The sequence below is a fragment of the Cherax quadricarinatus genome, chromosome 13 (genome assembly GCF_038502225.1).
Source record: "Cherax quadricarinatus isolate ZL_2023a chromosome 13, ASM3850222v1, whole genome shotgun sequence".
NCBI lineage: Eukaryota > Metazoa > Arthropoda > Malacostraca > Decapoda > Parastacidae > Cherax > Cherax quadricarinatus.
In genome coordinates, this window is record NC_091304.1 from 2978204 (window position 1) to 2990790 (window position 12587).

The window sequence follows — 12587 nt, forward strand, 5'->3', positions numbered from 1 at the left end:
AAGATCACATTCATTATGGCAAATACCGTGTTCTACATTACAAGGATAATTAAGTCTTTAGAACAATAAAATTATGACTGACCTATAAGACGCTACGGTTGGTAAAAATACAGAATTCCTTAAGTAATAATATTCTTTGGATCACACATACCTAATGACAAAATAAAGTGAAAGTGGAGTCTGCACGGGCTGTACACTTATAAGACGTATGGACCAGAACTTGAGATGGAGAGGAGTGAGATGATGAAAACCTTATAATCCTTACCTCTGACGAGCACAGACAACTGAACGCTAGCCACCAGGGCGGGTTGAATGTTTTTTTTTTTTTTACATTAGTATTTGGACATTTACAATTAACACGTTTAGTTCCTCGATTTAAGAATACTGAGTATTTTCTTAGATACTGTTCTTGGATTCACTAGTCCTGTCACTTTATAAATTATACAGACCTTTAAAATAAAGTTTTGTGGTCGGTCTACGAAATATAATTTAAATCAAAAGTGACCAAATATAAAATATTGTTCGGAACACTCATAAGTGATTCTAATTCCCACAACACCACTTGTGAACACGTGCTATGTTGGAGCCTGGCAGGGACCTCACGGGGTCTTCCACCTGCAGGCAGGTTTGGCGCTACACCAAACCTCGGTAAATCATACCACAGAACAAACACGAACTTCCTCGCCCATGGCACCTCAATTCTGATTTTTTGGTCGTAAAAAAATAGGCACCATCGTATATGCCATTAAATAAATTATGAAAAAAGCATATTTCCTAGAATTTAATGTCAATGGGCCAAGAAAACTCATGTAACTTCCGGGATCTGCGTAAATGATATTGTTGGACCTCTGCCACGAATTGTAGTCCGCCATTGGCATAACTGGAGGACGCCATCGGCAGCCTCTTTCCAGGGAGGCTCCTGAAGGATTCCTCGAGGTCCAGCCCTTCTGAAGGGAATTATTTTTTCTGTCTGTGGTTCCTGGGGGGGGGGTGGCTGCTATCTCTTTTTCGTGAGGCCACAACCTCCGCTCGACTCAGACTGAAGATACTCGACTCGGGGGTTTAGCCTCTCACCCACTCTGCTTCTGCAGCCGAAATTCAAGCAAGCTTCCAGCTAATACCCATTCTAGGTCCTGCCCTGCTCAAGAGCTGGATCCAGCCCTCGGGTACCAAGTCACGTATCAGGCATGGACCAAACATGCTTGCGGGCCACGCCCGGACCACAATTCCAAGCAAGAATTCATCGGCAAGCGAAGGGCAGGACTCTATTCCAAAGTTCAGACTGCAGCTCCAGGTCAGGTACAGACCTCAAACTACACAGAGGAATATTGTCCTTGTGAAGACGTGTAGGAAGGTGTTCTGCGGACCCTCAGACGGACCCGCCCCTCGCTTCCACGTCCGCCTCACACCAGCAGCTCATCAATGTAGTCGAAAATTTATATAATCTTTATATTATGCTGTATCAATAGTCTAATTGCAATAATATTGGAAGAAACTAACTATTTAGACTATGACACAGGCCGGGCATCAAAGTTTTGAATCCTCTTTTTCCTGTTGAGAGAAAGATGCAATATATTAGTGTGTGAAGCCAGAAAGAGACAACAGTAAAGATGATGACAACGGTAAAATGATACATATGACAACGGTATAACGATACGTATGACAATGGTATAGTGACACGTATGACAACGGATAACAAAACATTATAAGGTTGTAATGATAATGACACGTATGATAAATAATGAAGGACAAAGTAAGATAACGCTATAATGATGATTCGTATGACAATGGAGGGCAACCTGCTTTACAAACAGCAATGACAACTCGCATATAAAAATGCCCACGAACAAGGACAGCAAAATGAACCACAAAAATTTAATTTTAAACATGTAACTACTAATAAAAAATCAAAGAAAACACGACTCGTAGCCACAAATATGACTCACGTCGTAATTGTATACCAAAAAAAAAAAAAAAAAAAAAACTCAAACTTTAAAAAAACTCGAAAAACCACTTAGTCTTAAATACCACTAATAAAAGCACAAAACTCTAAACCCCACTCACATACTCTCAAAAATTCACACAACCAGAAGAAACTCACAAAACTGAAGCTACGGGAGGAAGAGATGGAGGCGGGGGTCCTCTCCTCCTCTATGGGTTCCATAGGCTCGTCTCCATTGAGTGGGAGCACCATGGGCTGGCTGGAGTATGCAATGCTCATCACCTCCGCTGGTGCCCCGGGCATCGCCTCCTCATCTGACCCGGAGTCTCCAAGCTCCGTCTCCTCCGCCAGCCTTTGCTCCTCCTAGGGGGTGAGTGAGAAGGGTGGTGTCATGTGGGAAGGGTGGTTGGGAGGGTGGTGTCATGTGGGAAGGGTAGTAGGGAGGGGGGTGTCATGTGGGAAGGGTGGTAGGGAGGGGAGAAAATTTTGTGTTTATAAATATATATACATATATATATATATATATAAATATATATATATATATATATATATATATATATATATATATATATATATATATATATATATATATATATATGCAGTGATCCCCCATTTTTCGTAGTTCGTGGCAATCGTAAAATTCGATAATCATAGAGGTATTTTCATATAAACATGGACTCGCTTTTCATAGGTTGACTCGCGAGTCGTAGTTCGTCCGGGACGCGTACCCACGGCGTGAGCCAGGGCGGCAGCCAGTCTGACATTGTTTACCAGTGAGCGAAGGTCCCCTCACGTGCTCCAGCGAAATATTTCATAATATTCCATTTATTTTAGTGCTTGCAAGTACTAAATGAGCTACCATGGCTCCAAAGAAAGCTCCTAGTGCCAAGCCTGTGGTAAAGAAGGTGAGAAATACGATTGAATTTAAGAAAACCATCATTGAACAATATGAAAGTGGTACAAGTGTGGCCGAACTGTCCAGGATGTATAAGAAACCCTACACAACCTTATGTTCCATAGTGGCCAAGAAAAATGAAATAAAGGATGCTGTTGTTGCAAAGGGAGTAACTATGCTGACAAAAATGAGATCACCAGTACTGGAAGAGGTTGAGAAGTTATTATTGGTGTGGATAAATGAGAAACAATTAGCAGGAGATACTCTTATAACTTCGTTTATTTGTGAAAAGGCCAGGCAGTTGCATGAAGATTTGGTAAAGAAATTGCCTGCAAATAGTGGTGAAGTGAGTGAATTTAAGGCCAGCAAAGGCTGGTTTGAGAGATTTAAGAACCGTACTGGCATACACAGTGTGGTAAGGCATGGTGAGGCTGCCAGTTCGGACCACAAGGCAGCTGAAAAATATGTGCATGAATTCCAGGAGTACATAGAGGCTGAAGGACTGAAACCTGAACAAGTGTTCAATTGTGACGAAACAGGCCTCTTTTGGAAGAAAATGCCGAAGAGGACCTTCATTACACAAGAGGAAAAGGCAATGCCAGGACACAAGCCTATGAAAGACAGGCTGACGCTAATGTTCTGTGCTAATGCTAGTGGGGATTTCAAAGTGAAGCCATTACTAGTGTACCATTCTGAAAATCCCAGAGTGTTCAGGAAAAACAATGTTATGAAGAGTAAATTGTGTGTGTTTTGGAAATCTAATAGTAAGGCATGGGTCACGAGGGAAATTTTCGTCGAGTGGTTCAATGAAGTGTTTGGCTCTAGTGTGAAGTAGTATCTCCTGGAAAAGAAATTGGATCTCAAGTGCCTGCTAGTAATGGACAATGCACCTGCTCATCCTCCAAACTTGGATGACCCAATTTTCGAGGAGTTTGGGTTCATCACAGTAAAGTTCTTGCCCCCGAATACCACTCCTCTCCTCCAACCCATGGACCAGCAGGTTACTGCAAACTTTAAAAAACTCTACACAAAAGCAATGTTTCACAGGTGCTTGACTGTGACCACAGACATTCACTTGACCCTAAGGGAATTTTGGAGAGAACACTTCAGCATCCTCCACTGCATAACCCTTATAGGTATGGCTTGGGAGGGAGTGACTACCAGGACTTTGAACTCTGCCTGGAGAAAATTGTGGCCAGATTGTGTCGACAAGAGGGATTTTGAAGAATTTGGGACTGACCCTAATAAGCCTATGTCTGTTGTAAAATCAATTGTGGCACTGGGGAGTTCCATGGGGTTGGATGTGAGTTTGGAGGATGTGGAAGAATTGGTGGAAGACCACAATGAAGAGCTCACCACTGAGGAGCTGCAAGAGCTTCAGCAGGAAGAGCAACACATCGCAGCTCAGAATCTTGCTGCAGAGGAGGAGGAAGAGAGATGGAAGAAGGTGCCTTCTTCAGAAATTAAAGAGATTTTTACTATGTGGGGTAAGATGAAAAGCTTTATGGAGAAACATCACCCTAACAAGGTTGTTGCAAGCCAGGTTGGCAACATGTACAGTGACAAAGTCTTGGGCCATTTTAGGGAAGTGTTAAAGAGACGCCAGAAACAGAGCTCTCTCCACAGTTATTTTGTGAGACAGGACTCCAGTGACTCTCAAGGTGGTCCTAGTGGCATTAAGAAACAGAGAAGAGAAGCAACCCCAGAAGAGCAAATGGTACCTGAGGTGCTGATGGAAGGGGATTCCCCTTCCAAACTATAAACAATCCACTCTCTCTCCTCCTCCAGTCTCCCATACACTAAGAAGAATCTCCAATAAAGGTAAGTGTTATGCTGTTAATGTTTCATTCATCATTTCCCATTGTATTGTTTATGTACTACATGCATATTTCATGTTAAAAAAAATTTTGTTTTAATACTTCTGGGTGTCAGGAACGGATTAATTGTATTTACATTATTTCTTATGGGGAAAATTGATTCGTAAATCGTAAATTTCGTTTATAATAACGGCTCCAGGAACGGATTAATTACGAACAACGAGGGACCACTGTATATATATATATATATATATATATATATATATATATATATATATATATATATATATATATATATATATATATATATATATATATATATATGTCGTGCCGAATAGGCAGAACTTGCGATCTTGGCTTAAATAGCAACGCTCATCTTGCCATATAGGACAAGTGAAAATTTGTGTATGCAATAATTTCGCCAAAATCATTCTGAACCCAACGAAAAAAATATATTTCACTGTGTTTGTTTAATATTAAATTATTGTAAACAAATCTAAAATATATTTAGTTGGGCTGGGCTAAAATAAATTGTTCTTGTTATAATAAGGTTAGGTAAGTTTTCTAAGTTCCTTTCGGTGCAAAATTATAAATTTTTACCACAACATTAATGAAAAAAATATATCTTTAAACGTATAAGAGAAAATTTTAGAAAGGACTTAATTTTAAATGAGTTCTTGCTAATTGACCAGTTTTACATATTCGGCACGACATATATATATATATATATATATATATATATATATATATATATATATATATATATATATATATATATATATATATATAAATATACGGGCAAAATAAATAGATGATATGGTAAATGTCCTTAATTCACTTTTTATAAATGGTAAAATAGCTTATTTCAGATATAATTTATACTGTATTTGATGTGAAAGATCAAAGCCGTATGGATCATTATGCCCAAAGCAAACCTGAGAAAAATGAAAATTACTTCCTAAACAACATGCACAACACAATTAAATACTGCCAGGCCAAGTTAAAACTACCTTCATCAGTTCAAACCTCGTTTTAAAGTATCAGTGTTAAAAGATCCATAAAAGTTGGGTGATGTCCTGACAGGAATTACTTTACGACTGAAGGGAAAGTATACAGGTGAGCTTATTTGATAAACACGGATCACAGTAACCCTGGATGGATTATTGTATCTATGGGAGAGCACTGCAGCACTGAGGGTCACGGAGTTACCCCTTGGTGGATTAATATTCTAGTCAAAAAGAAATGCTAAAGCTATATTAGTCATACAACATTTGGTGGAGCAACACACAAGTGACCAACAGACTGAAAATCTAGAATGGGCGACGTTTCTGTCCATCTTGGACCTTTAACAAGTCCTTCGTGATTAGGGGTTTAGCACATTTTTTTAATATAAAAATATAAATTGCGACTGCATAATGGTCCACGACTGACCAAAACTTCGTCCGGGTTACATTCCTAATTCACAAGACCTTACAAGTGATGAACTTCCAGCTAAGAGGAAACCAGTGGTGCTGCCAGTGGTGTTTGGTTCGTCAGAATAAAAAAGTATCTCCTGACGCAAGCATTTGTGAAATTATCACCTGCTCAGTGATAAAGGAACTGGTGGCGTATTGGAGATAGGATTTTTAACCCATTCAAGTCCTTTTGGGGCGGGGCAGATGGTAGACCAGAGGCCTAGCTTCTCCCTACGAGCCCCGTGAGGGCGGGGACTGTGGCTAGGCCTGGGGACACTTGGTCCCAAAGATGAGGGGGTACTTGTACCTCCTCCCATGGGAGACTTAGGTCTCGAGATACTCTCCACATGGGGAGCCAAGGCCGGGTCACCACTACTTGGAAAAGACCCGGGCTGGGAGAATACCGGCAAATAAGAAAAAAAAATTAAATTCAAAGGATCAGTGTACAGTGTACAATACTAATCATAACACTGGGGGAGGGACGGAAGGACAATACTGCTAATGTACCTTGATCTTGTTGACCCAGAACTGGTGGTTCTCCTGAAGGTGTTGAGTTTGGAGACAAAAGATCTTGCGCGTTCGACCGCTGGTTTGCGTGGCTGTGTCGGACTCACTAGTGGCTGGGTCCTCTTCCTCCTCGTCCTCGTTGCTCATCTGGAGCTTGAGATCAGTCTCGGGTTCGTCCTCGTCGCCTGGCTCCTGCCACACCCCGGGCATGAGGCCAGCCTCGCCGTAGGCATTGCAGAGGGGCGCCACCAAGTGGTTGATGAAAGACTCCTGCAGCTTGGAGAGTTGCGGGTTGGAACGGTCCATGTAAGGTGATACTGGGAGGCCCAGCGCCGACTCCTCGTCTCCTGCAAGTGTGTGTAGGTGAGTTACAGCAATCACGAACATTTATGGACAATATAGGGGCTTTTGAATTAAAGGTTTTGCAGCATTTGACAAACATGGATAATTTGCTGCAGTTCAATAATGATAATTTATAAGGACAGCGATACCTTTATTTTGAGACACACAAGGATTAAATGGAGAGAATTAGTATAAAATACCAACACGGTGGAAACAGACAAATACGTTGTAATGAGATCCTTCACTGACTTGAAGTTCACTGCTGTGGGTAAAACGCTGTCAATAACGGTTCTTATTACACTGTATCTGTCTATCTGTTTCCACCCGAGGATTAAGTTGATAAATCATTAAACGGTAAGTCAACTATTTAGACAATAATGTAATTTCTATACGGTGGAACATGTTCACTCAGGATGAGTGTCATAAACCCATATAATTTACCCCTCAGAGCAAATTCTAAAACACGAGCTCTCAACACTACCTTGCTCGTAAAACTCTTCAGCAATTCTGGAGGTCCACTGTGTGTGTATATCGAGGGCCTTGCAGGGACCGTTGATGTCAGCTAGCTTAATGCACATCTCCAGCGCCAACATCCTGTCTGTCTCAGAATTCCAGTCGAGCCCAGGAGCATCTGGCTCGTTGGCCTGAAAGGTGATGCCGGTGTACTAATCCTTCATACATGACCTAGGTACTAATCCTAGTGTCATCGACCTAGTGTCACTTCCTCTCACACGGTGCCAGTGTGGCAGTCCTAGTGTCACTTACCCCTCAGAGTGCCAGTGTGGCAGTCCTAGTGTCACCCCCACAGTACCAGTGTGGCAGTCCTAATGTCACTTACCCCTCACAGTGCCAGTATGGCAGTCCTAGTGTCACTTACCCCCCACAGTGCCAGTGTGGCAGTCCTAGTGTCACCCCTACAGTGCCAGTGTGGCAGTCCTAGTGTCACTTACCCCCCACAGTGCCAATGTGGCAGTCCTAGTCTCACTTACCCTAATCCTTAAGCCAAGACTTAAAACAATAATCCTTTGCAATAACAATTAACTCACACCTGGCAGTGATCTTGGCCTCCCCGTCCTAACCCAAGGCACTCTCACCTTGGCATTAAACTCGGCAAGGATCTCGAAGTGCCTCTTGAGATCGGTGGCGAGAATGGCTTCAATGACCAAGAAGCGGAACCTCTTAAACTCTGCCCTGTCGAGCTGCACAAGGAAGTTATATTCAGGCTTGGATAAGAAGAGCGACCAGGCGGCAGCTGCATGATGGTTCTCCAACACACTCCTGTCATTGTACAGCACCGCCTGCAGAGTACACAGGTGAAGGTGGCGTGGGTGTGGCAGATGTATATGATAAGGACGCTTCAGATAAATGTATGGGAGTGGCAAATTAAGATTTGGTGGGTGTTGGTGGCGGGGCATGACTGGTAGCTGAAAGTAAAAGGTATAATAATACCCATAATATGGATGAAAGGAAGTTGGTAAACCTTGACTGTCAGTGTAGTGGGTGGTGAACGTTGACTGTCAGTGTAGTGGGTGGTGAACGTTGACTGTCAGTGTAGTGGGTGGTGAACGTTGACTGTCAGTGTAGTGGGTGGTGAACGTTGACTGTCAGTGTAGTGGGTGGTGAACGTTGACTGTCAGTGTAGTGGGTGGTGAACGTTGACTGTCAGTGTAGTGGGTGGTGAACGTTGACTGTCAGTGTAGTGGGTGGTGAACGTTGACTGTCAGTGTAGTGGGTGGTGAACGTTGACTGTCAGTGTAGTGGGTGGTGAACGTTGACTGTCAGTGTAGTGGGTGGTGATCGTTGACTGTCAGTGTAGTGGGTGGTGAACATTGACTGTCAGTGTAGTGGGTGGTGAACATTGACTGTCAGTGTAGTGGGTGGTGAACATTGACTGTCAGTGTAGTGGGTGGTGAACGTTGACTGTCAGTGTAGTGGGTGGTGAACGTTGACTGTCAGTGTAGTGGGTGGTGAACGTTGACTGTCAGTGTAGTGGGTGGTGAACATAGACTGCTCTACTCAGTCTCATAACCTGGCTGCTGACACAAACATGGCTGAAGATCAACTGTTCTGACTGACGATGCTTCGGGCCGCGGGGGCGTTGACCCCCGAAACAATCTCCAGGTATACTCATCACAACATTTTAGTTACTATGGTCAATGTTACCCAACTAGTTTAAGTTTTCTAGTTTAATCTGTTTATTATGCACCCCATATCCATCCTGTGGGCGAAACTATTTGCTAAATTTTGAAAACCTAAGGCTGGTACATTATTTTTATTATTATAACTAAGCGCTAAACCCACATGGTTGTTGCTCGTATAGCAAATCTCTGTGACGCTTGAATAACAATACAGCTGTATACATCATTGTATGTTTTCATTGTATGGATGTGGAAGGTGTTAGTGAGGGTCAGTAACTACTAGGATTATTCTTACATTATGCTAAAATAATTGAATACTTTTTCCAATCGCTTTTGAACACGACAACTAATCATGAAATAAATTATTACAGCCTATTACAGTTAAAAACAATATGGGTATACCTGCTAGTTATTAGATAAACATAAAATATTTTTTAATTTGCAATAATTGTTTATATTCATTAAATTGGCACTGCTATAAAAATAAATATTCTTTAATATCCTAGGAATTCTACAGCGCGCCATTGCTGGTGAAGTGTATGGTTGTATGTGTAATGCACCGCCTGGGGATGTGCAGTGCATACGGCCACCTATCATGGCTCCAACCCCGTCGGTACGCACATGGAAAGCCCTCCTCCTGAACTATTAATGGATCTGCAACTGAACCACATTATTAACTAAGTACCATTTTGACCAAAGGTCATACAAGAACAGATACTTAAAAGTTGTCCGGTGGGAGATGATATGAAATGCCCCATCACCACGCAGCCTCCTTCTGAACCGGAGTAACCCCTCAAGGAAGGTTCCTTGATGTTGGTGAGGGGCTCTTGATTTAGGGAATTGGATCTGTGCTCCAGTTCCCCGAATTAAGCCTGAATGCCTTCCACATCCCCCCCCCCCAAGCGCTGTATAATCCTCCGGGTTTAGCGCTTCCCCTTGATTATAATAATAATAATGAGCCGGAGTAAATAAACCAAGAGAAGAACGATTTAGAATTCTGGGTTGGGGCTCCCATGCGCCGGACATCTGAGGGTACCACCGCTGGATCACAGATGGTGCTGACATACACCCGCCCAAGGAGTTACGGAAGAAGGCACCAAGACAATGAATCTGTTCTGATGGTTGGTTGGTCAATCTGGCTAAAAGCCTATCGACACATGAGGGTCGTTGAGGCCGCATGTCACCTGTACATTACCGGTCAACATAAGGAAGGAGCACTTCAGCACTGGCCCATGTAGGAAGGTCCAAACCATACCCACTTATGAAGAACATGTTGATCTCAAATATGGACTTACTGTATAGGCAATGTTCCTCTCCTCGCATACACACGTACGAAGAGAGATGTACAGTCATTTACAAGTGTGCCAAGGGTTCCCAATCTTGCTGCACGTCTACCCAGCATACTCTTTTGATTAGAACACAATCGTATCAAAGTAAATTCACCCTTAAATTTAAGACATTTAGCCAACGGGTTGCATGTTGCCCACCCCTAGGTTGGAGTTGACCGATATGTCACGCGGTGGCTTCAGAAATCACTAACCTGCGGGGCGTTGGTCGTGACGAGGAATGCATTGGTTCTGCCGGGGTGGTCGTAGTCGTGCATGGCAGCTGCCGTGTACAAGGCCATCAGCTCCAGCGCTGGCAGGTTGGCCCCAAGGATACCGTAGGTGTCTTCAGCGGTGAAGCTCTGCCGGTGGACCAGCCGCGGAGAGCCCAGAGCCTCGTCTGCAGGAACACCAGCAGTATGAAGTCATGGGATGGTGCAGGAACACTAGCAGTATGAAGGAAAGTCATGGGATGGTACAGGAAAACCAGCAGTATGAAGGAAAGTCATGGGATGGTGCAGGAACATCACCATAAGTGATATAAACCTTGGTAATAAATACCGACACGTTGGTTTAGAAAAACACGTAAGCAAACACTAGGACATATTTATTAGAAAACATTTCGGTTCTGGGACCTTGATCAAGGTCCCTGGACACAGCGTTTTCTAATATATATGGCCTAGTGTTTGCTTACGTGTTTTTTATAAACCCATCATCAGAAATGATTGTTAACAATAATAATAATAATTTTACAAGTACATGAAACAACTTATACAAATCACTGCTGCCATCAGTGACTTGCTCCATAGAAAGCCCCTTGTTATGAAGAGCATTTCGGACAAATTAGGCTAATTATGTCTTCAGGATGCGACCCACACCAGTCGACTAACACCCAGGTACCCACTAACTTCTAGGTAAACAAAGACAACAAGTGTCTTTCAGAAACACGCCCAAAATACTTCCACTCGTATCGGGGATCGAAGCACGGACCTCAATGTGTGAGCTGAGTGCACTATCAACGGAGCTTCGGAACACCGTCTCATTTGCCGTCAGAAAGACACACACACACACACACACACACACACACACACACACACACACACACACACACACACACACACACACACACACACACACACACACACACACACACACACACACACACACACACACACACACACACAAGCATAAGTGTACAAATAAATAATCAGAACACAAACTAATAAGAAATTATTTAGTTCGAGAAATGGAAAAAGAGTGAGAAGGGTAAACGCGGTGTGTGACTGAGAGTTGAAGATTGAGATACTTATGCAACATATGGGAATCTTTATTGAAGAAAACGTTTCGCCACAGTGGCTTCATCAGTCCAATACAAAGCAGAAAGGTGTAAGGAGAGGAAGAGTTTGAGGTAATCAGTCCCTCAGTCCTTTGTCGGTTTTAAACCACTCATCACGTGACTGAGAGTAAACATGGAGAGACTTACCGTGCCTGGTGGAGGGAGAGTCGGTCTCCGGCGGCAGCATAATGAAGCCTGGTATGGGCTGGGAGGTGAGGTAGTACACAGCGTGGAGCACATCAGAGGCGTGGGTGGCGTTGTGGTCTGTGGAGGACAGTAGTAGTAGTAGTAGCGGTAGTAGTAATAGTAGTAGTAGTGGTGGTGGTGGTAGAAGTAGTAGTAGTAATAGTAGTAACAATGGTGGGTGGTGTATCCTGGAGGTTACCTGGAGGTTATTCCGGGGATCAACGCCCCCGCGGCCCGGTCCATGACCAGGCCTCTCGATGGATCAGGGCCTGATCAACTAGGCTGTTACTGCTGGCCGCACGCAGTCCAACGTACGAGCCACAGCCCGGCTGATCCGGCACTGACTTTAGGTATCTGTCCAGCTCTCTCTTGAAGGCAGCCAGGGGTTTATTGGTAATTCCCCTAATGCTTGATGGGAGGCTGTTGAACAGTCTTGGGCCCCGGACACTTATGGTGTTTTCCCTTAGTGTACCAATGGCGCCCCTACTTTTAATTGGGGGCATTTTGCATCGCCTGCCCAGTCTTTTACTTTCGTAGGGAGTGATTTCTGTGTGCAGATTTGGGACCATTCCTTCCAGGATTTTCCAAGTGTAGATTATGATATATCTCTCCCTCCTGCGTTCCAACGAGTACAAGTCAAGTGCT

The 12587-nt window shown here is 43.3% G+C and overlaps 1 protein-coding gene across 1 annotated transcript in view; it reads right to left on the reverse strand.

Annotated features, from left to right (window-relative positions):
• Positions 1-6: 6 nt before the first annotated feature.
• Positions 7-12587, reverse strand: part of LOC128688594 (cGMP-inhibited 3',5'-cyclic phosphodiesterase 3A) — a 102087-nt gene continuing 89506 nt past the window's right edge. The window contains exons 8-14 of the mRNA XM_070084759.1: positions 11904-12020; positions 10636-10820; positions 8052-8255; positions 7439-7601; positions 6616-6962; positions 2102-2305; positions 7-1551 (exon numbers count right to left, since the gene is read on the reverse strand). Coding sequence (XP_069940860.1) covers positions 1528-1551; positions 2102-2305; positions 6616-6962; positions 7439-7601; positions 8052-8255; positions 10636-10820; positions 11904-12020 — 1244 coding nt within the window. The 3' untranslated portion in view covers positions 7-1527. The remainder of the gene's footprint in view (positions 1552-2101; positions 2306-6615; positions 6963-7438; positions 7602-8051; positions 8256-10635; positions 10821-11903; positions 12021-12587) is intronic.